This window comes from Melospiza melodia, chromosome 18 (assembly GCF_035770615.1).
Source record: "Melospiza melodia melodia isolate bMelMel2 chromosome 18, bMelMel2.pri, whole genome shotgun sequence".
Classification (NCBI taxonomy): Eukaryota; Metazoa; Chordata; class Aves; order Passeriformes; family Passerellidae; genus Melospiza; species Melospiza melodia.
In genome coordinates, this window is record NC_086211.1 from 11,266,729 (window position 1) to 11,291,521 (window position 24,793).

Consider the following 24,793-nt stretch of genomic DNA (forward strand, 5'->3'; position numbering starts at 1 on the left):
CTGTGAGGAACAGAGAGCACACTGACACAGGAACCTGAACCCAAAGCTCCCCACTGACCCAGCAAAGGCACCCCGAGGGAGCCAGCACAGAATACAAATGCACCAGAAGCCAAAGGAGGCATGTACAGGCCTCTCCCACAACAGCAGCCCCCTCCTGAGAAAAGGAACAGATTCTGCCTGGGAGGACATCCCAGGGATGCACTCCCACAACGGTCTGGGTTCCACCAGCTGCCCACACCCTGGAAAAGGCACATTGGCACAACCCAGGCAGGCCAGGGTTAAATTGGATCACTGTATTCCAGCAGGTGCCAGGTCAGGATTGCCCAATTTCTCTGTTATCCAGACAATTTTCAAGGTACTTGAACTCACCAGGTTTCAAACTTCAGGCATTTTGATGCCATGGCTAAAAATTTTCTAAGTAAAACAAAATTATATATAGGCAGAACAGCTGCAAAGCAATGTATTTTCATTTGTAAAATTAAAAGTGAACTTTGTTTGGAGACAGCAAGGGAAATTCCTGCTGGAGTAAGGTCTATTTTTAAGTGTTTGAGATAAGGGAAAGCTGAAGATAGGTTTAGAAGTCTTTTCTACTCCCAGAATTACAGCTACACAGCTAAACCAGTAAGTTTGGCACTTCATTCTGTCACCTGGAGTGTATTTGAGACATGCTGACTTTTTGCAGAACATCCCCCAGGAACACCAGCAGAACTAGATGTCAGTGTTTAAACTGCCAGGTTTCCCAAGAGTCACAAGAAGGTAAACACTCCCTGCCAATGCCAACTGCATTTCAGGAAAATTACAAAATGTAAATGGGAAACTCACCAAGTCTGAAGCTTTACTGCCTTCAAAGTGCCTTGCACCTTGCCAGAGAAATTCTACAGCACACAGCCTTTCAGCCAGAGCCCCAAGCAGGAGATTGGTACAACACAAGCACTTATTACACAAATTCTTTATCTCCTGCATAAAAACTGGGAGAGGTTCACTGAAATAACGGCAGAAGACATTACAAAGGGGAATTAAGTGTGAAAAACAAAGTTCACATTTCTTCAAGCTGACAGCATTCATTTACTAAAGGCAGTACTTTTAGCTGAGTGACTTTGGTGCTTTCTCACATCAAACAGGACAGCACAGCTTTTATTTTATAAAAGTTGAGTGCATCACTGTGTGCTGGACACTGCAGGTGCCCAACCCTCACCCTTCACAAAGGCACTTCATGAGATCAGCTCCTTGCTGGAGCCACAAAATCATTCCATGACTGTCCAGCCCTTGCTAGGACATGCATCCATTTCCACAACAGAATTTATGGCTGTAGAAGCTGTCACACACAAAATTCAAAATACTCCAAATGCACAAACTAGGAAAAGCCAACTAAACTCCATGCTGCAAAAAGTGGGATTTCTTTCCAACAAGAAAAATCATACCCTCCAAAAATATTCTCCCTGCTGCAAGTAGATGTACCTCCACTGGGCAGCAAGAGATACAAGCTGCTTCTTCCACACAGCCAAGAGCTGCAACACTTAAGCAAGGTTCCTACCTCATTCTTTTGCTGCATTTCTAGTACTGGCTAAATGTGGAAAATGAAGAGTAAAATAATTTGTGAAAGAAAAGACAAACAATCTCATACAAGGATACACTAGAGAACCTTACTCCCACAGATCAGAAAGCCACAGAAATAGTTTACAACAATATTCTCTGTTTTAGACACTTTGCTTGCTTTGGAAAACCCCCCGAATACTGTTATTTTTGCACAAACACCATATGGCTATGAAAACATCACTTTCTCTGTTTTCCTGGGCCATAGCTGTCATTTCAGGCAACAGGACCATGATCACAACATTCAGAAAACTAAGAGGGGACAGAGGTGGTTTTCAAGCCACAAAACAGTGGCTGGAAGAATTATCTACTTTTAGTTGGTAGCAGCTCTGACCCCTAAGGCAACCTCTTCTATACATAAAGAAAATTTTGAAAGCAGATCCATCTCTAAGAAGAATAGGGTGTTTTCAGCCTCTGGAAAGATAAATCTGTTACATAACTTTTAAAGCACATCCACCCTTCCACAGGCAATGGGCCCACAGTGATAATTATCTGTGTAGTGGATTCTTGGTCTTTAAGCTTCACTGCTCCTGGTGTGTCATTTTTGCATTACTTACCTGTACTTTCACAGCTCCCTACACACCAGCACCAGCTGCTTTCCTTCTGATGGAACCCAGCTCTTTCGTGTCCCTTATTCTTCCAATTGACATAAGATACCTCACTGTTTGATTCAGACTTATCACTATGCCTGAAAAACTCTTAAGAGCTTAAAAAGAACGGCAAAAGAAGAACAGGCACTACTGGAAAAGCCTGCTTGAACAAAATTGGTGCACACAGATGGACAAGGTGCAACATACAAGGAGGAACAAAAATGTATTTGAAAACAATAATGAGAAAGGTCTTACGTGAAATCTGAGAATTACTCAAAATCTATTCTCCTCCCTGCTCCTTCTGACAAAGGCAAAGCCAAAAGCAAAGGAGATTCATCCAAGTTCAGAGTCCCCATTAGATTTAAAGTTTTTGGTATACAGCCAATCCAGCAAGATGTAAAGATGCAATCCAGTTGTATCTTTACAATAGATACAGCAGTGAGTGCCACCCTGTTCATACAGCACCTACACACGCTGCCACTCAACAGCCTTCTCTCCTGAGACACTTCCACAAGCTGCTTTCATTTGGGTAAGAAAGGAATTTAACTTGTAATTGAAACACACAAAAAAATTTAGCAGTGTTTCTGGAATGGACTCTCAATCCTAGAATCCATGAAACAGAGCTTGTAAGCCAAGAACCAGATCCAATTTGCCTTAGAGCTGTGAACTCTAATCCTGTGAATTCTAATAATTCCTGAAACTACAAGGCTAAGCAGCAGCACAGGTACATCATGACAAGATCTGAGCTGTTTCAATTGAGGCCCAACCCTCAAAACACAGGCCCAGAGGGAGACTCTGCACTGCCAGGGCAGGAGTGGTGCCTGTGCAGCTGCACCTGCCCACACAGGCAGAGAGACAGAGCTGGGCTGCTGCCCAGCGTGCCCGGGGGCAAGGAAGGCACAGCATAAACTGCTCTCAGACTTGGCTGCTAAGCATCAAACCACGCAGACAGGGCAAGGGAAACCACCTGAGAACCCCAAGCTGCTGGTTTGACCCCCAAGAGATGGTTGGAATGAACACAGACATGGCGGGCAAGAATCTGAATTCCTCCCTGCTTCTGAAAAAATCCGGATCAGGATGTTCTCCTTTCCCAATGACAGCACAGCTGCCAGCAGGACACCTACTGATTTGCTTGGTGTTTATTTGCATGCTGTGCCTGCTTACTGCCTCTGGGTATAAATATCCAATTTTATCCACTTATTTGACTTTACTTTGTGTTTGGATGCACAAGACACCTCACTGTACAGTACGCTTCTGAGGCTGTCATCCCTCAGAAGACTACAGGCCTAATGAAAGACTAATAGAACAGTTTTATCACATTTTCCCACACGAAATTTGCAAGAGGTGAGCTTGTCTGATAGCACCACACATGTACTGACTCAGGTCCTCATTTATCTGCAGATCTCTGAATCACTGTCCTCTGCACTCGGGGTGTCCAGGACAAGCCACACACACACTGCAGGCACAGAAGACCTGAGCACTGATTCCCAGTCCACAAGGCTACCCAGCATGTAATAAAAATTACAATATAAAATAACAGCTTTCCCATCTATACAGCCAGACCAGTGATGTTTGATGAGTGCTTTAAACACTACAGATGAGAAACACTACAAAATCCAGATGTTACACTTCTTTGCATACACTGTGCTTCAGTATGGTGAGCTGTGATCCTGCATTTGAAACACTGACCTCCAAGTCTGCATTTGTAACTCCAGTCAGAGAAGACAAACTGCCCCCAGACAGAATTTGCCCAATACTGACACTACAGAAAAGACAATTACAACAAAAAACCAGTGCAGCAAGCACTGCAAAATTACTAATTCAATTTATAACAGAATAACCCGATTATAACAGGATTCAATAGGTAATTTACTTACTGCAGAGCTTCCAGAAGGTAACCATACTACTACCCTCCTTTTATACCAGTTGGCTTTCAACCTTTACCAAATTTCTTATTTCAAACTGTAAGAGCAAAGACCCTTTTAAGAGCCCATATCCATCAACTGTGCCTTTGAACTGTAGGGCAAAATCCAGTATTTGTAAGCCTGAACCTTCATTACTGATTACAAAATTACCTGGAAACCTCCCACTGTAGTTCAGTTTCTTTGTATTTCATTTCCTTATGAAATAAACAGAGATGGAGAACCACAGAGGCACAAGCCAGGCAGGGGCAAAGCTCTGGCTGAAGAGCCCCGCGCCACTTTAAGCACTGCAAGGGAAGTGATGCTAAGGATGTATCGAACCGAAGCGTGAGGTTTGGCTCCTGCTTGGGTTTTGCATCGCCAGCACCAGATAGAAAACAGGAAACTGAAAAGCCCGGCTGAACCCCAGCTAAGTGCAGCACCAGGCCTCCACCAACACCATTACTCAGCTGCCTGCAGCACCTGTGCCAGGGCGCCCTCCCCGCAAAGGCACCGCCGTTCTCCCCCCGGTACGCGGCCGCTCTCTTCGGTGCCCTCCGCTTCCCTTTCCCCCTTCCCCGCCGCGGGTCCGTGCCGGGCCCCCCCGCCCGCCGCGGGTGCCGCTGCCGGGGCACGGAGCATCCCAACCCTGCCGCCCGCCGCGGCCGAACGCGCGGGGAACCACGGACCCTCCCGGCCCCTCGGCTCCCCACGGGGAGCGCACCGGGCCCCGCCGGGATCCACCCGGGTCCGGCAGGGCAGGGCAGGGCCCCCGAGCGGGCAGCACGGCACCGGCCCCGCGACCCCCGCCCGCCAGCGGATGCCCCGCGATCGCGGCCCGTTGTCCGCAGGGTGCGCCGGGCCGGGGAGCCGGCGGAAGGGCACCGGGGAGCGGCGGGGGACGCGCGGCTGCCCCGGCAACGCGAGCACCGCCGCCCGCGGGGATGGAGAGGGGCCCCGCAGGGAGTCCTGCTGCCGGGCGGGAGCGGCGGGCGGTGAAGGCAGCGGCCCGTCCGCGGCCCCGCGGGGCTCGGGCGCTCACCGGGAGGTGCGGGCTGTGCAGGCTGTGCGGGTCCTGCGGCGGCCGCGCCGGGCTGCGCTGGGTGCGCTGCGCTGGGCCGGCCGCGTCCTACCGGCCCCGCCGCGCCCCGCCCGCCCCGCGCGCCGCAGCCAATCAGCGCCGCCGCCCGCGGCCCCGCGCCCGCCGCGGCCAATGGGAGAGCGCGGCCGGGGCTCGCCCCCGTCGGGAGGGGCGGGGCCGGCCGGACCCTCAGGGATGGCGGGGCCGGGGCGGCGGGGCTCGGAGCGCCCGCGTCCCTCGGCCAGGGCTGCCCGCCCTCCTTCCTCTCCCTGCCCGCCCTCCTTCCTCTTCCTCCCCGCCTCCCCCGCTACGCCTGCCCGCGCCCCCTGCTCCGGGAGCCGCCGTGCAGCGGAGCCTGGTTCCTCCATCCATCGCGCACCCGCGAGAAGCGCAGCGGAGCCTCTTAGCTGACCGCGGTGGGAATCTGTGCCTGCACTGTTACAGCTCCACGAAGATCCACTGTCCTTTCCTTATTGCTACTTGGGACATACTTAATTTAGCGAAGGCAGCAACTGAGAAAGTCTTTTGGTCTTCTATCTGTGATTAGAAATTCAAATTAAACTTAGTGTTATGTGAAACTCTGAACTTAAAACCCAAATCTTCACCAGCATTTAAGACTGACCTAGACAAAACACGTTTTTGTTGTGGACAGTAGTGGACTGAAGCAGCCCAAATCCCATACCGAGCTCTTCTGCTCAGTTGCTGCTTGGCTCTGCTACACCATTAGGCACAATGCTGCCCCTGAAGCTCCAGCCCAGTAATAAATATTATTATGTATCTCATCCACAATATAACCTACGGCAAGCATGTCGAACCCTACCTGGACTCTTATCTTACAGAATGCATGTCTCATTCACAGCCTTGGTTTTCTTCAAAGCCCAAGACCTGGCTACAAAAGGCCAATAAGAGAAATGTCACCTCCGTCCCTCTCCCGTGAGCAGCACACAGTGACCCTCTCCCTGTCCAGGTGACTTCTCAGAGCTGGGACTCATAAGGGACGCACTCAAGAAGGTAAAAGGGAAGCGCTCATAAGGGATGCACACAAGAGATGGGAGCTGTCATACTCACCCCTCAATGACCGCCGTGGGAGGCTCCGGGGAGAATCCTGGAGCAGCAATTGTGGCAGAGCAGCTGAAGGCCACCAGAGAGGAGAGATGGAGACGACACAAGCGAGGCAGGAACGCTGCAGGCTCTGAGAGGCCAGAGCTGTTCTTTTGTGCTGCAGCACCATCAATTTGCAGAGGCTGTTACAGGATCCTTCTGTCCCTGCACACACCAGCCATCTATGCCTTTCATTTCCACTTACCCTGCCCAGAACCCTCATGTCTGTCAGTCTGTTCCAGTAAGAAAGATTTAATGGCCCAAAATCACAAGAGAGGCGGCAGTTGAGCCATTCAGATGGCAGTCAGCTATTTGTATCATAAAGGACAAGGAAGCACTAGAACAGATTACAGGATCTCTGTGATGAGAGCCTTTGATAACAAACACTTAGCAAGATTCTCAGATTAATACGATTCTGCTTTGAGAGGCATACAGAACAGATAATTTCAGATAATTTCTTGGTGCCCCTTCTGATCATGCTACAATGTAAACCTGCTACTGGTATCCCATAGAACAAGAACAGAGCATGAAAAAAGTAAAGTTTACTGCTATCTTGTCTAATTCCCTGTCAACTTTCTTGCCTAATTTATTATATGCATTTTTATTTAACTTTCAGGCAGAAATTATGTTACTTCTAATTATTATTAACATTTTGCATATCTTACTATCTGATAAGTATCCCATTTGAATATTTGCTCAAAAAGCTTAGAGAACACACTCAGCTTGCTCACAAGCTAGGGATGTTCCTTTCACAAGCTAGGGATGCTCACAAGCTAGCCCAGTTCCAGTGGGGCTGGCCTGGGCAATGTGTAAACAAACACACATACACACATATATATGTAGATATTTTGTTACTGCCTTTAGGTGCTGGTATTAAAGAAATTCCATGTGCCATCTGCTGGGGGAAACTTTCTCTGAGGCAATGTGCTGTACTGACACAGCTGACTGCACTGCTGGCACCATGAGGAGGCAGACATTTCTCAAGAGGAAGCTTTATTCTGTTAATGCATCAACTTCCAGCACAGATGCAAAGGACACACAGAAGGTCAGGGTCAAGATGAGTCTTTAAAAGAGCACAAACCTCTCGACCTGTGTCACAGCACGACAGCCTGGCAGCAAGAAGGAGCTCATTTTCAAATCCTACTTCACTTGAACCTCAAAAGTGCTCAGCTTACAAATGCCATGATCACACTCAGGAGGTGAACTGCATTTTAAAGACAAGTTATTTAGCTATTCACTAAGTGAATAATTCTCAATTTACTTGCAGATTGAAAAAATCACTGCAGGCTTATGAGACAGGCAGCTTTCCTTGCCATGCCATAACAAGCAGACAGGAATGCAGCACCCACTTTTCAGAAGCACACTTCAGTTTCCTGTACCCAGCACTCAGCACCAGTGACTGTCTTTAAAACCACCAGCAGCCTTTGGCTGTCACACTCATGCCAGTCTGACTGGGCAATGTGGTTTCAGGCACAGGACTGAGGAAAATCAGCTTTGCTAACACACCTTGCACTGCCACATTGGGAGCACAGTTACACATAACTCCAGTGTGAACCCAGATATCCACTGCTATCAAAACAGCTGCTCTGCTCTTCCTTTATACCCCCAGCAACAGACCCCCACTGGTGGCCCTGGCTGATCACAGGAGTAGATGGATTATGTCTCATTGATCCAATGGAAAACTACACTTACAATTAGTTTTTCTGGGAATTGCAAAATTGCTATAACCAACACCATGAAAAGGGAAAAATATAAAACTAGAACATAAAATAAGCTCAGTAAGTAGAAATCTCAGACAAAATTATTTCTCCAAGTTTTAAGATGTTGTCTACCAGAACAAAAAAAAAAACAAAGCAAACAAAACAAAACCCAGAAATGCAACTGCCAGGGGCATAGCCCTTAATTCTCCGGTGAAAAGGGAAAAAAACTGGCACTAGTGGTGGATGTAGAAGTCCACAAACAGTTGAGTTAATGAACAATCTCATGATAGTTTCCTGCTATAAAACTTTGAGATGCAATTTAAGTCCTCATCTTCTGAGGAATAAGAAGTTCCTACCACAACACACAAAAAGTACATCCACTTTTCCCTAGAATATTTCCTGAAAACCCCAAACTGCTGGAGGCAAAGCTGCTGCTAAAAAGCAGGCAATTAAACACCACCTTCATTTCAGGATTATTTCCACTGTGCAGGTCTAGGTGAGAAGTGCAGAACCACGCATGCCACCTAAACTGTTACTCCAAAATACAACATTGTCAAACTAGAAAGGAGCAGGGTGTTGAACAAACTGTAAAATGTTTTGACTCAAAGTGTTGTACAGCAGATGGAGCTACCAGGATGGCCCACAAATAGCCACCTACACTTGAGAACACCCAACAATGATAAATACACAGAATCTATCCCATCAAGGGAGTGTCTTCAGCTTTTTTCTACTGCAAAATGACACACAGACATTCACAGCAAAGCGACTCTCCAAGTCTCACATCAACAAAGATTTGAAAGAAATAAATGCAATTAGTTTGCAATGCTTACTTGGGTGTCCCATATAAGTTCAAGTTCTTCTCCTGACCAATTTCTATAATTGTGTTAACTTTGTTTCTCTTAAGAGATAAAAACAGGAGATGGGTGGAGACTGAGAAAAGGCATTTGTTGTTGCACCATATGGCAGTGACAAAAGTGAAAATCATTTGTTTCAAACCAGATTCCTCCTGGAAGATCATGTGTCTATCCATTGCCAGACTTCCCAAGAAGATTTTTCCCAAGAAGACACTACTCCCTTTGAGGGCTCCATAGGTTCCCCTTCACCTCCTCTATGCTCCTCTCTCCAGAAAATGATCCATCTGGATGACTGCTGGATTTTCCAACCAGGTCCAGAAATGCTCCCAACTGCCTGAGGACTTTATTTAGCAAAAGTCAGTTTTCCAAATGAAAACTTAAATCTGCCCAGCTGAATAGAAATATTCATAGGTTTTAAATTAAGTGCTTACTTTCTCTTCCTTCACAGAAATGAAGGCTTGCAGGTGAATTTCTGTTGATAATTCCAAAGACTTTGAGAAATCCTGTGTGAGAAAAACCACAGGATTCTGTAAACTGCTCACACTATTTCACATCAGCCTTGTACATTCTTGTACAGCCCTTAAAAAAAATCACTATTGAAATAAGCAGCTACATTCAAAAGTAGTTGAATCTATCAAAGTTAGTAACATTACATAACAAACCAACAAACATTAGTTTGGGAATTTTTGGATTAAAATACAGTTTTTCATCTTTGAAGTTCAAATGAGGGCTCTGAGAGAGAATTTTTGTATTAATCTAGGCAGATATGTGCTAACATAATGTAATTTTTACTTTGTACTCACAGGGAATGGCCATCATCATCTAATAACCTTTCATCCCATTAAAGACACACAAGCAGATTATGCAATAACTGACCTACACCAAATGTAAAACAGGCTTTCAAGAAGTCCCTCAGATGCTTCTAATGAACATCTTTCACACTCCCACAAGTCCCAGGCTGGAACAGCTCCATCACTGACACCCTCCTGGTGCTGAGGAAAGCAGTGGGCACAAGGATTCCCATGGCAAAGTGATATAAACACAGCAGAGCACATAACATTTATAAAAGTGCAAGTAGATTTTTAGATTCATTAATAACACAGGAGAGCTTCAATAAATATGTTTATTTTAATCCAAAAGAAAGATATTGGAGGCCCACTTCTGTTTGGGCAAGACATTCTTGGCCACTTCCCTACCCCCAGCCTCACTTGTATATGCTGAGGACAGAATTCCAAATATTTCAGGAGTTGTAACATCTCCCTTCATGTGGTACCTTCTCAATCTCAACCTGCCCAGGACAGAATAGTTTAAAATTCCTGCAGGACAATATAGGGTTGACCTCTTGTACTCCAAAACCTCTGTGGAGTATTTTGAGAGGCTCAAACAAAATGCATCTTGTTTCCTTTCAAGTCAGACAGTGGCCCTAAACTAGAGTGATTTATATAGGACAAACTCAGAATTAAGGGCCAAGTTTCATAAGCAGATTTCTTAAAGAAAAGTTCTTTCATGACAAAAGAGTCTTGTCCAGAACATTGTTTCACAAGTGTCCATAAATACAAATAATGTGTATTTGTATTTGGAACTGGGATAAGACTGAGAACAGTGTCCATGTTGTGTAAACTGAAAAGGGAAATGCAGGACATCTGTAAATCAGCCACATGGAAAAGGTTAAATACTTCTTTGCCAAACTCTAGAAGTGAAGTCATCAACTCAAAGAGCAAGTCACCCTGTCACTGCCACTGCCTGGCATCCAGCAGGTACCTGGAAACATCAAAGAAACCACTTCCAACTGCACAAGTCCAAGAAACGAAGTGCCAAAACCAAATAAGTAAAGCAAAACTGCATTGCAATGCTTTCTGAGAACACAATTCCACCAGCAAGAGGCTTTTCTTGGGATGAAAATCCTTATCTTAACACAACACCAAAACAGCCCTTCTCCTTAGGTAAAGATCTTCTCTTTCCTCATGGGCCTGTCACGTTAGGTGTTCAGCCATGATCTTCCACAATTCCTGCATGAGCAGAAAAAACACATACAGGTATTTTCTCACATCAGTAGGTTGGAATTATGAAAAAATTCCACATGCTCATTGTAAGACAAGTTTTAAGACATACCCTCTACCTCCATCTATAGATAGTATCCATCTATCAAATGGATGGATACCAAATCCATGTCTGTAATTTCCTGGAACAATTATTTGAAACAGAGCACTATAGCTGATTGCTTCATTCCTGTAGCATGATTTTAAAAAATGTGTGTTTAGTAAAAAGCAGTTTGTTTTAAAATAGTTTGAAATTAGCTCAGTTGGTCAGAGCATGGTGCTAATAATGCCAAGGTTGTGGGTTGGATCCCTGTATGAGGCCATTCATTTTAGAGTTGGATTCCATTGTCCTTGTGGATGACAGAATGTTCTGTGATTCTGTGATTCACTGATCTGCATGATGTTGATTGATAATCCTGCTAATCCTATGTGTTTTGACTGATAATCCTGCTATTTTTCTTAGCCTGTGTTGACAAATGGTTTCAATAATGCTGGTAAAAAAACAGCTGAAGAAATAATTTACTGAGGAATCAAAGTCTCACAAATGCATGGCTTATATAAACACAAACCCCCTTCTCAATCCTACAGACAACAAGGATGAAAAATCCTTAATCACTTCATTTCTTTAGAATATATTAATATATGCTTTGTCTGCTCCACAGAGGATAATTAGGCAGACTATCACACACTCTTCACCATGACATCTCTGAATTGTGGCAATAGATTTAATGATAAATAAAAACATTGGCATTTTAAAAATGCAGAGAATTCAAGGGTCAGCAGCCCTCCTCAAAGCAGCCAGGGAATGAGTTTACACATTTATCTATAAACCAGGTTACTTTTGTATACTTTCAAACAAATTTTACACATGTTTTATGCCTGAAGGTATCAGCATTAAGTAAAATAAATCAATCACATGAAGTGGCTCCTGTCACCTCGCCATGTGTACACACAGTATGTTCACAAAAATAACATAATTTCTTGGTACCAGATTTGCAATCCAGTGCAAAATTTGCATCTTCTCTGAAAAGATTCATTAGATTGGATTGTTCTAGAAGTCTGTTAGCTGTTACCCTGCATAATATTCCTAAGAGCAGATAATTTGGGAAAAAATGGAGAAAGAGAACCATAAGTGCTTGAGAGGTAATTAGATAACCAGAAATAATATATCTGACATGTTTCTCAAAAACAGAAGTTTACAGCTAATTGCCTTCTTTATAGATATTAGAACATTATGTCCTGAACTCTGAACTGGGAAAGGAATTACTGAAAGTGTGAAATGAAAGCTCTCCTCCAAGAAAATAAATGAGAAGAGATATTGGTCCCATTTTCCAGTTCAATCACAAAAATGGCATTTTACAAAGGAAAGGTCTCTCTCCTTTGAGGAACTGAGTGCAATCTCAGCCACCCTACTGCTGGTGATAGAAAATCAATTCTGTCCCAGCCAAAACCAGGACATGTCAATCTAGTACAGATTATGTAAGCACAAACAAGGATCAGTTTAAATAAAAAAAAACTAAGTGGAAATAAAAGATAATGTTTACTCTTCTGCTCTTCCTTCATGTTCCATAAACAGCTGATAACTAATTTGAGATGATTAGCCTGACACATTACATTTATTTTCATGAATGCCACTTACCAACTGCTCAATCCGTTCATAAACAAGGAACTGGCAGAAATCAGGCTTAATGTGCTCCACTGTATATTTCATTTTTCCATCTTGGAGGTTCTCCAGATCATTTAGAGTATTTCTAAAGTGACTGTAGGCTTCACATGTGATATCCATATGTCTTAAAGTGAAGTTCAGCCTGGCAAAAGAGTATTTCATTTAGAACAACTCTCCTATACTGGCATCTTAAATAGGTGTGTAACTTCCCTCAGCTAATGAAAAAAATGAATCTTCTCAGCATAATTAACTCCCTTCAGCAGCCAAAAAAATGTACACTCCCCATTCCTGAAAAGCAGAGAAGATGTTATGTCAGCACCAGTACACAATAACTCTTGGATGAACTTTCCCATTGATTTTAGGGCACTTTGCCACAACAGAATCATTGGCTTGGCTTCCTGGACAAACACCTGGCAGCAAACCACAGGAAGAGTTATTACTTGCACATGTCTAGAGATTTAAGCAAAGCCTATTTGTGCATCAGCTTATGAATGGACTGCAACACACAATTACTTAAAAATGTTCATTGATTCCTTGAAAGCAAACAAGAGAAACTGTTCTAGAGTTGCTCAAGCTAAGAAATAAATAACCTCATTCTAAACCACTTGATTCCATTTTGTGACCTCAAAAATACACAGCAAATGTTATCAGGCATTGTATCAATCTAGCCACCTATTTATCCTTATTTGCACAGAGGGCATCTCAGGTGAGGCAAAGGTAGGACAACAAAAGGCAAACTTCTGTTAAACTCAAATGCTGAACTGATAAAAATTAAGCATGTAGAAAAAAAAAGAGCTTATTCTGAGCATATACTGCAGCCTGTGATCATCTGATACAATGAAAATCAGAAGCCAAACTTTGATTAAAACATACAAAGTTTTAGTGCTTTTTATATTAAGTTATTGATAATACTCACCTCTTTTCCAGTGCTAAGTAAACTGTGCAAGAATTTCTCAAGTTGTGTGTGATTCTATACAGAGTTCTGAACAAGGCATCTGTCAGATCATCGTCATAGAACACTGTAAAAAACAAGATTAGGAGCATATGTATAATTAAGGATATAATTTACTGAAGTGTCCATTATGAAACAGCAGGTCTTAGTTTGATTACTCAAATCAAACAAGTCACTCTTTTATCTAAGTGCAAAGTACATTTTTAATGGCAACAACTGACCCTGTAAGAATATTCACTGCTGCTATTTATGGCTTTCTTTAAGCTTTCTCTTATCAGAATGGGAATAATTTACCAGACAATTTACAAGATTTGAAAAGAATTCTCTCAGCCTGGAAATAATCTTACTACAAAGCTAAAAAAACCCAGGATATCAGAGAGTAGAGAGCCTCTTTCCTTACAAAACCCCCCACCAGGCTACAATTAATTTACCATTATAACCAGATCTCCTTTGAAAGCAGGACACACCAAAGAAAAGGAAGAGCTACAGCTTGCAACATCTGTTCTCATAATTGCTAATTCAGAATGTAAAGAAAAGAAAAGAAAAATACAGACAGGAACACTTAAGGCAGGGCTTTGTCAAATTAGGTAAGGATCTGACCTATTAGATTTTAAAAGCAAACTAGGTACATTTAAATTATTACTCATAATGCTTGAGTGTTTGATCGAAAAGCTTACTGTTTGTATTTCCCTACCATCAGCTGCCATGATCACAGAACAGTGATCAAGCAAATCAGCAATCTCTTCTTCAGACCAGCTATAAGGAGTTTCAGGATCTGGAAGAAAGAATATGGCTTTGGTGTTTATGATTAAAAGTCTCAAATGACTGGAGAAAAGGAACTCCTTAGCTCCTGTGGGCAGCTGCTACTCCATAAACAGAGCACACCACTCAAGGGAAATCAAAACCTTCCCTGCTCATTTTCTGAAGTTCCCCCAGTCCTCTGCTTCCTCTGTGTTATGTCCAACCCTCCCAAGGCTGACTGGCAAGCAAAAGTTTTCTTTCACTTCAGAATTCACAGTCCTGTAGCAAGATCACAGCTTTAAATACATTAATGAAAGCACACCTTTAAACAAAACCCCAGATATACCCTTATATAAGTTTTGATTAATCTTCCTATTTTATCATGCTTTTAAAAAAATTATTCTTCATTAAAAGAATCTTTACTTGAAAGTCTAATAAATTTAAAACCCTTTCAACTGGCAGTATCAAATATTGTCATTAATCAGAATTTTCTTTGAGGCCCAAGAGAGGCTTTTGAACATGCAACACCAAACACCAAGCCCAGTCTAAAAGGAGCCATTTAAGCACCTACCAGTGCAGAATTCATCTTTCAGCCAATCCAGTTCTTTCACTTTAATTTCTCCTCCTGGGGGTGAAGAAAGATCACATCAGTCACAAATGGCCTTTCACACAGCACCTGGGCTAAAGCAGAGAGTCAAAATCTGACCACATAGCACCTACCTCCTGGCTGCATCAAGTGCTTGTTTAATGCAACATTTTGCTCACACATGGCCAGGAGATCATCACCAACATCTGGAAAAGAAGTGATAATGATATTAAAAACAAGAATATTTTGTATGAGCCATGTATGCCTCTCAGATTAATACTCAAAGTTTCTCTCAAGCCCATGAGATTAAGGAAAATTCAGAGCAACTCTATCCACTGATAATTGCTTCCCTAGAATCCTTCTTCCTTTTCTCTTTCAGTTCTAAGCTCTGAGCAACCCTTGAAGAAAGAAGATAGATTCCTACACTACCTATTTTAATCTGGACACACTATCATTGCAACATATCTTGCTTTTAAACTCTTGAGCTTTCTCAGCCCCTTGAGAAAGTTCCTGTTATTTTTCAGTAAATAACACAAATTGATATGCACTAATAAAAATTATTAACTATAACTGAAAAGATGAGTCTGAAAATACCAGGATGAAAGCACTGCTTTGGCAAGTCTCATGAAAATATTTAACTGAAAAAACTGCCTTACCTGTGCAATAAACTCTCTTGGCAACTGTTGCCATGATAATGCTGGTAATTCCAGTGCCACCTCCCAGCTCCAGCACAGAGCAGCCTCTGAAGGTGTCCCTTTGAAAGAGAATGTGATCAGCCAGAAGGAAGGCAGCACGCCAGACCTGGGGACAAGGGAGGCACTTAAAACTGAACCAGCTCTGAAGCACATTCCATGAAAATCAAGACACTACAAGGCAGAACACATACCTGTTTACCAACGTCTTCCAAGGGGGTTGCCATAGTGTGCTCTGTGGACAGGAGAGAGAACAGAAAATAATTACCTCAAAATTGTTCAAATCAAGTTCCACAGTGGCAAGTTTGGAACTAAGGCTATGCCTCCCTTTTAAATATAGAACTAAACACTCTTTATTCTATACAATAATGTTGGATAATGCCAAACACCCACTCTAAGGAGCACTGAGCTTCCTGTGGTATACAACTGCCCAAACCCTTTCCAGAGAAAAAAGGTAAATTTTTATTTGCAGTATCACAGTATTGTGGCAGTATCACAGTATTGTGATCATTATTTTCTTTCACTTAACAAACTGCTGTTCCATCCCTAAAGAAAACCCATTTTTCTTTTGTTTTACTGAAATGTATCTGCCACATTTCTCCCTGACTGAAACCTTGTTATTTACCTATTTTAACAACATCACTGCAAGTGCACTCCTGCTCTTCATCTTCAAAAGCATCTTCCTTCCCTTTCATCAGAATTACAGGGCACACTATATCCCTCAAAAGATCCTCTGCTTGCAAATCAGAGGCACCTCGAGGCCTTCTGACCACTTCCAAGTCTCCATCATCATCCAGCAGAGCTTCCACTCCTTCACTATTTAATTCTCCTTTTTCTTTCACGTTACTCCTGTCCTTGTCACCCAGCTCATCTCCACTTCTGCTCTGCTGTTCTCTTCCTGTGGTAATTTCTCTCACGTGTTTCCCAGATGCCAAATCTTCTGTGCTCCAAAGGAGTTTGAAATATGACAGGAACACTGTAAGAACACAGTGTGGGGGGAAAGGTTAAACACCAGATGAGGCAGAACCTTCCACATGCATGAGATTCTGGTATGCATTACATGAATTAAAAATCTATAGAGTAAATAATGAAATAGGTAACTTGAAATACAGCTTTATTTGCTATGAAGAAATACTTCTGTTATTAAGTTCTGTCAGCAGAAATTAGCAAAGCACTTTCACAGTCCTTGGCTGACTCAGCATTTGCACAGCCACAATGGGCATGTCCATCTGATTTAGTAATATTTATTTTAACTATTGGCAGTAATTCAGTAATATTTATTTTAACTATTAGTCTGATTTAGAAATATTTAGTAATTTAGTAATATTTATTTTAACTCTTGGCAGAGGAGATGCTTTCTTACATCCTCCAAAAGTTCTGTTCACAGAAGTTCAAATTAAGTTGAAAGCAGAATTAATATAAGTTAGAATTAGTTTATTTTGGTTAAGATTCCTATCTTGTAAGAAAGAAAAATGTTCTAGTAAAATGCAAGTTGAATTTTTGTTTGTTGCTTGCAAAGTCTTTAGGAATTCAAGCAACTTCAAGCCTTGAAATTGGCTCAGTATATAAGAACAGAAATAAGTGCACAGGAGGCAAAGCTGACACTTCTGTAATTTTTTTCAGTGTTCAAACTGATTATTCAAAGAGATTAAATGACTGAAGCTATTCCTAATGACCAATTAATTAAAAATCTTTTACAACAATCACTCAGTGACATAGCTTCTATTAAAATTTTAAGTTATTAAAACATGAGCCTTGCAATTTTAATTAAGGAATCTGTACTGCCTGAGTACCACACATAAGGAAGAACAGACATTCCATAGTCCTTCCATCTATGTTCATTCCCAACAAAAGGGAAGAGATAAAGTGCTTGCCACCACTGCTTCAACAATTTCACAATTTATGGAAATCTATTCCAGTTTCTTTAGCAGGCAAGATGTTCCAGGGTGGTCTACTGAAATCTGACAGAGGTTTCTCTCTAGTGAGACCATTTTTAGCTGGATCTAATAAAATCTTCAATGCCTGTCCTAGCATGACAAATTTTTGAAGTCTCCACTGCTTGCATGATGACCAAATGAAACTAATTGGAACAGACATGCCATCAGTGAATGAAATGCTTTGTTCTCCAAGTCCATTCTGATCCTCTGCATTTCCACAGCATTTCAAAAAGTGGAAAGGCAAACTGACTCAAAGGGGAAAAGGCTAAATCCCCACAAACTTCCCCAAAACACAGCACAGTGGCCCTGGTAGATTGTTATGGCACTAAAGGCTGTAATACTAACATGCAATTCTTGTCTCAATAACCAGAAGAATTTCCCACAAAGAGCTCATTGAAGTAGGCAGAACACACTGTCACTTCCTTCTGCTGAAAGGTTCTTTGCACCAAGCACAGCCACAGCTACACACATCAAACAACATGAAGATCCACCACAGCATTAATTACCTGGGTTTTGACCTGAATAGGGTCAAAATTATTATTCATTTCCTTGTCAGGACTACTTTGATAATTTTTCACATTGTCATACACCAGAACAGCTGTAGGAGTTACTCTTTTGATGTCACAGCTGGGTTTGAAAAAACAATTAACACTTCTGTCACAGCAGGACTTTTGTACAGAACATTTTGCCAGCAGCTTCAAGGTCAGTTCCCTTGACAACTTTATGGCAACCTACAAGCTGGCAATCAGCCAGGGGCATTTGCCAACTCATTTCCTCTACAGCCTGACTCTTCAAATTCTATGTCAGTTAAAGCCATTGCTGTGTTGAGTTTTCTTGCTGACATTTTTTTGAAGCAAACACCCCCCCCCCCAAAAAAGTCAACCCTGCCAACAGAAAAAAAAATCTAAACAAAAAAACCCCACCACATAGCCCAAAGAAAGCTGTTATGCTTCCCTGGAATAGATGGTAAATCATCACATAAACATTTAATTAAACTTGATAAATTAATTACTGATGGTTTGTATTTAAAACTTAAGTTACACTATTTAAGACCCCTGGGTTCTCATCTTTTGTTTGTGTATAAGAAACATCACAACCTTACTTTAAATCATGACTCCCAAAGTGCTATATTGACAATATTGCTCAATGAACCATTAAATTAAACCTATAAGTGAGTAAATTGGGTTACTTTTTCTCAAAAAGCAATTTAAAGTTTAATTTTTAAGACAAGCTGTTTACACGTTTTCATTTCTGGAGTTAATTTCATGAGGATAACACACTTTCTAAAGACTGAGTGGGAGGTGATTCTGCTTATAGCTGGAATAAAATATGTAACTATTAATATCAACCACTTGGAGGAGGATTGAGCCTTCCAGAGATCTGAGTACAGTTAAAACACAGCACCCATTACCTGGCTGTCCAACTGCATTCAGTCGTACCATGAGGTGCCTTTTGCTTGGGCAGTGCAGGTGGACATCAGACAGCACAGTGTCACTCCTGAACGTGGGGTTATCCATCTCCTCCTCTGCTAAATCTGCCATGGGGTGCTGGTGAGAGCAGCATCTGCAGTGCTCAGACAGCCCTCATGCAGTGCTGCCACAAAGGGATTCCACTCTCTTCCATTTACAGGGGTCCAGCAACAGTTTTGCTCACCAAGGGAAACTCAGGACATTGTTCCTGTGAAGGTGGGATCGTGCAAGCTCCACCACGCTCCGAGACAACAAGTTCCTCATCAGGATATTCAACCTAAAACCAAACACAGGCAGCTTTTAGTGGTAGCCTGACACTGCCTGAACATTGCTCCAGCAGTATTTCAGAAGATAAAAGTCAGATGACACTGTTCAATAAAGTAGCAATGCTCCAAGGCTCTCTTCTACAGAATCCTCTAATATATAACTGTGAGTAGTTCAGTGGCAGCCACTGTGTATTTTAGGAAGAGCTGCTAATTTGCTTGTGTTACAAACAACTTGCCCTGAAAAAAACTAAACGTTACCATGACTGCAGAGAATTACAATGCCTAATCAAGGTTTTCAAAGGGAATAAGGCCCCTTCCTGCACTGGCATTACCATCCTGAATGATTATGCTAAATTTGCTATTATCCAGTTGTGCTCGAACAAGATCACTGAGTGGCTCAGGCTGGAAGGGACCACAGTGGCTCATCTGTTCCCACCTCCCTGCTCAGGCAGGTCATTCTGGAGCACGGGATTGTCTCCAGATGGTTCTGGAGTGTCTCCAGTGAGCAATCTGTCCCTGCATAGGGAAGTTCTTTCTCACGTTCAGGTGGAGCTCCCTGGGCATCATTTCCTGCCCTATTGCTGGGCCCAGAGAGCAGACCCTGGTCCGTGCTCTGAGCCCTCCCTTTGATGTTTACACACATTAAAAAGGCCCTCCTCAGTCACGTCTTCTCAATTTCAGCCTTTCCTCCTAAGAGAGATGCTCCAGACCCGTGATAACTTAGTCCCTCCCTGCCGGACCACCGTACCTATCCACACTCACAACACTCCCGCCTTCAGAAGTGTCTCTGTATCTGTGGCTGCGCACTTGTGTTAACTCTGCCAGCTCCAAGCCTGTCCTGTCCCGGCGGGAGCCAGCGCAGCGCTGCGGGAGATGAGTGCGGGGGCTCCGCGGGGACGGGCGGGACCCGCCTGGCCCGGGTCCTCACGGTGCCACCCGCCTGGCCCCATGGTGTCACCCACCTGCCCCATGGTGTCACCCGCCTGGCCTCATGGTGGGACCCGCCTGGCCCCATGGTGTCACCCGCCTGGCCTCATGGTGTCACCCGCCTGCCCCATGGTGTCACCCGCCTGGCCCCATGGTGGGACCCGCCTGCCCCATGGTGGGACCCGCCAGCCCCCATGGTGTCACCTGCCTGGCCCCATGGTGTCACTCGCCTGGCCCCATGGTGTCACTCGCCTGGCCCCATGGTGGGACTCGCCTAGCCTCATGGTGGGATCCGCTGGCCCGGGTCCTCACGGTGTTTGTTACCTGCCTGTCTCGGGTCCCCACGGTGGCACCCGCCTGTCCTCACGGTGTGACCCGCCTGGCCCCATGGCAGGACCCGCCTGTCCCGCGTCCCCACGGTGGAACCTGCCTGCCATGGGCCTCATGATGTGGTGACCCGCCTGTCCCGGGTTCCCACGGTGCGATCCGCCTGTCCCGGGTTCCCACGGTGGCACCCAACTGTCCCCACGGTGGGACTCGCCTGTCCCGTGTCCCCACCCGCCTATCCCACTTCTCCCCGGCAGGATCCACGTCCCCCGATAGGATCCCGGACCTGCCCATCCCGCTCCTCCCCGCTGAGGTCCCGCGTCCCCCCGGCGGCTGTCCCGCTTTCCTCCGCTCGGATCCCGTCCCTCCCCGCTCAGATCCCACCTCCCCCGCTTCTCCCCTCTCCGGCCCCGCCTCTCCGCTTCTCCCCCGCTCAGATGCCACCTCTCTGCTTTTCCCCCGCTCAGATCCCACTTTTCTCCCCGTTCAGATGCCACCTCTCCCGCGTTGCCCCTCACAGCTCCCACCTCTCCGTTTCTCCCCGCTCGGCTCCCGCCTCTCCGCCGCTCCGTGCCGCCCCGTGTGGCTCCTTCCGGCTCCTTCCGCTGACGCCGCTGCCCGGCGGCCCCCGCGGGTGCTGCGGGCCGAGCGGTGCCCGCGCTGCCCGAGGCTCGCCGGTGCTGGAGAATCACCCGGCGCTAAACCCCGCTCAAAGCCTGCCAAAGGCAGCCGCGCGGGTCAGGCTTGCGCTGAAGTATCCGCAGGACTTGCTCGGAGATTCAACACGCGTTTCCTACTCGCGTTCTTTTATTAATTGCTTCTAGCATCACTTGCCCTGTCTTGGTTCGTCTGTAATGCCATCGCTTGCTCTCTCTCGGTTCGTCTGTAATGCCATGCAAAATCTACAAACGGCTTGAAAACAAAGTGGGAAAACCTCTGCGGAGGCAAATAGGCGTTTCTGTCTTAGTCCAGATAATGTCCATTCCAGTACCACTGTAAAATTAGCTGGGGCAACAGCTGTTCACTTGTTTAGGGAATTGGGGGTTTAGTTGCTTGGTTCTGAAGAGTTTTTAATTACGTATAAACCAGGTGAAGTAAACAAGACAGAGTTAGTCACTGAGTGGAAACATCATCACCAGAGTCTTTGGGAGGCTTTAGCAGCAGAAATTCGCCTAGGAGTTAGACCAGCAGATTTTAGTATCTATGTTTTGGACCATGGTGTCTTAGGCAGTCATTTCCCAGCTGAGCTCATCTGCGGTGAGAGCTGGCAGCTGCTCTGGCCCTGGGGCTGTGTGGTCAGTCAGGGTACAGTGGTGTTTGGGCACAGGACACCTCAGCAGCTGGACGTGCTGACCAGCCCTCTGTGCAAAATCACAGACAGAGGTGTGTTCCAAACTCCCATCTGTGTTCCAGTTCATCTCCTCTGCCAGTCTGCAGGGGCTGCTGAAGTTGTTTTATCTTTCAGCAGGAGGATTTTGTTCAAAAGTGGGCATTTACATATTAATTTCTAGTTATATGATGCTAATGTCAATTGCTAAAGATGATTCTTGTATTTTTTTTGAGTAGTAGGAAGTATTAGTCAATGATTAAAAAAACCTTGGAATGTAATTTGTATTCTGTATCTATTTCTAGGTGTCTCCTTCTCATCATCTGCCTTCCTCAACAAAGGCTAAGCATTAATAAAATAATTATTAAAAAAATGAAATAATCTTTCCCTATTTTTACAGTCAAGAGTTTTGAGTGGCAATAAAATGAAAACACAGAAGCTATTCACATATCTCATTGCACTTTCTGTGGGGAATTTTATTGGATGAATATCTGACAAAAATGCTTTGGAGATTTGTCCTCCTTTTATCTGTCTCCTGTGAAAGAGCAGAACATTATTTTACTTCCCGTGGTGATACACTGCCACATAAATTATTACTGCAGTGTCTCTCTCTGCTGGCATGTTCTCACTGCTATGGAGTACTAAGCAGGCAAAGCAGATTTTATTTGTCACAAAATCTCACCAGTCTGCAACAAGAGGCACTTACTGGTACACAGGCTTAGTATAATTAGAGAAGTAGCTTAAAAGATGCATTACATGGGGACTTTTAAACACAAAGGTACATTATGTGAGAAATGGAGCTGCTGCAATTGCTTTTCTAAGAAATTCTGATACCTCATTTCACATATGCACAATATTTGGGCAGGGCAGGAATATCTCGTGGCTGCAGAAGATCTGTGGCTACAGATGTTATAATGTGGGTGATAATGAAAATTGTTTAGGCAGCTGCAGTTTCCGTGCCACGCACAAGAGGGCTTCGGCAGCCCATTCCCCAGATGCACCTCTTTTTTAAGGATGCACCTAAGTTGTATTTCCTGTCTTCCTCACAGCCATGCGACTTAGGAATTTGTTTAAATTTACCTCACGTGCCAGACAACTTTACCAAGGTTTAATTGCTTGTTTGAAATGATGAATTGGGCCAGTTTCACCCATTGATCAAGTACCAAAGAGCTGGCTGTGCTGGTTGCTTCAGGTATGTCCCTTCTGCAATCCCCCTTTGAATTCAGTGTCATGTGCTGACACTCCATGGGGTTTTTTGGCAGATCAGGTAATAATGAGTGAGAGTCAGGACATTGTGTCTTGTAGTCTCTCATCAGAGATAAACTGTGACTGCTCAGTCTTTTTTTAAATTCATTGCAGGTTATGACTCTTCAAAACTGGATGTGTACAAGTGCATGATGAAAATATTAAATCTGAGAAGGAATAGCCAAACCTCAGATCAACCAGCAATAGTTACTAATTTCCAAGGCCAGTGAATCTGAAGATTGTAATAATGTATATTGTCTAACAGCTTTTCTCTTTTGAGCCACAGGGGAAGTAGTTGTGGTAAGTTTAAAAGAGCAATAAACTCCAGAATCCCATTAGCTTTACTGGAAGGCTGAATGGTAAAACTGCATTTGAATTTAATTCTTCATTCAACAACAATAACAACAACAACATAAACAGGAGAAAAAAAGTGATATTTCCTGGAAAAGGATTGTGAATGAAATTAGGTGTGTTGATTGTGCTTGTTGCCATCGCAGCAATTAATTATAGTTTTTGGCTCACTTGCACTGACTGGCTTTCCTACAGTCAGATGGGTAAACATTGTGGGAATCCCTCCTTTCTTCAGTTTACAAACAATCTACTTCTAGTAATGCAGCACCTCTTCACAAATACAGACAGGGCAGAGGCTATGAAATTAAGAAACACTGGGGAAAGTTGAGGAATTCAGTGGGATTCTGCTGCACCTGAACAGCACAGGTTCAGAACAGCTGAGAAGGAACTGCCCTAGAGATGAATTTTACCCAGGAAAAGTCCTGGGAAGCAAAGCTGGTGATTCCCAGAGCACAATGCCCTCTGAATCCTCCAGCACCCAGGCAGCCCTGCAAGCAGAGCAGAGAGGGTAAAAGTTACTTACACAAACTTTGCCATTCTCAGGCTGGAAGTGACTGATAATTTTGCTGCATCACACTCTGTGGACTAATGATTGACTGCAACTTTGAGAGCATATTCTGAATTTGTTATTCTGAGCAGCAGATTGACTTTGGCAGATGCAGTCAACACCTTGTCTATGCAAAGCAAAGTGTTCCTTCTCCATAGAGCTAAGCCTAGATTAAAAATGTAAATCTTTAATGCTAAAGATCCTAATTTAACATTCAAAGACCTCAGGAAATTGAAACTGAGTTTCTAAAGAAACTAATTTGCACTACTGGCTTTTTCCTTTCATTATAAACATCTCCCAATGAATACATGAAATTGTTTTGTTAACTGTGTTTTTGGTTTTCTGACTTTACAGGAATTATTTGTTCCCTAGCATGGGAATGAATGCCTAAAAAAATTATGGTGATGTGGAAATGAAACCTTTATGTAGATTTGATTTGCTCTTGATATGTTTGCCATCAGTCTGGTCAAAAAAGGACCTGGGCTTAGTGGGTTCTTACTTAGGTTTGCTGTAAAGTTAGTCTAGGCAGAGTCTACAAGGACCTCCACACATCCTGATGGCTAAAATAGATTATTTAATAATGTTTCTAAAAATGAGCACATGTACAAACTTTGTGGGCCCCAAGATTGGAACAAAACCTCTCCAAGACACAGAGCATGACTGATAAGCATCTCATGCCTGATTAACAGCTTGTACCCAACTGGGTTAAATGTTCCTGCAGTTCTATACCCTTTGCTTTCCCTTGGATTTAACTGGGAGATGACAGTGGCAGATCATTGCAGAGGAGTGGTGATTCAGGTGTATGAGTGCCTCTGGTTCAGATTTGTGAGAAGAGAACTGATAAAACCTCTAAGACATGGTGTTTGTGGGGCTAATTTAAACTTTCAAGCAACTCTGCAAA

The 24,793-nt window shown here is 43.8% G+C and overlaps 2 protein-coding genes across 5 annotated transcripts in view; both read right to left on the minus strand.

The window, feature by feature from the left end:
• Positions 1 to 5,206, minus strand: part of ABAT (4-aminobutyrate aminotransferase) — a 51,337-nt gene extending 46,131 nt beyond the window's left edge. The window contains exon 1 of one of the 2 annotated variants that reach the window (XM_063171101.1): positions 5,127 to 5,206. The gene's annotated coding sequence lies outside the window, so the exon portion shown is untranslated. Of the gene's footprint in view, positions 1 to 4,060; positions 4,169 to 5,126 lie in introns of those variants that run through there. The other variant, XM_063171102.1, reaches the window with a different exon arrangement.
• A 4,723-nt stretch (positions 5,207 to 9,929) lies between these two features.
• On the minus strand, positions 9,930 to 21,017 carry METTL22 (methyltransferase 22, Kin17 lysine). Of its 3 annotated transcripts, XM_063171107.1 has the most exons (12): positions 20,950 to 21,017; positions 19,087 to 19,179; positions 18,845 to 18,967; positions 16,122 to 16,472; positions 15,691 to 15,731; positions 15,461 to 15,605; positions 14,939 to 15,010; positions 14,790 to 14,843; positions 14,172 to 14,252; positions 13,442 to 13,544; positions 12,499 to 12,667; positions 9,930 to 10,829 (listed from the first exon to the last, which is right to left on the minus strand). In XM_063171107.1, the coding sequence occupies exons 3-12, from the start codon at positions 18,948 to 18,950 to the stop codon at positions 10,794 to 10,796; spliced, it is 1,158 nt and encodes a 385-aa protein (XP_063027177.1). In that variant the 5' UTR covers positions 18,951 to 18,967; positions 19,087 to 19,179; positions 20,950 to 21,017; the 3' UTR covers positions 9,930 to 10,793. The 3 variants fall into 3 exon arrangements, with proteins under 3 accessions (XP_063027177.1, XP_063027176.1, XP_063027179.1); XM_063171106.1 differs by having other exon boundaries at positions 18,845 to 19,179; XM_063171109.1 differs by lacking the exon at positions 14,172 to 14,252 and having other exon boundaries at positions 18,845 to 19,179.
• Between the last annotated feature and the right edge of the window lie 3,776 nt (positions 21,018 to 24,793).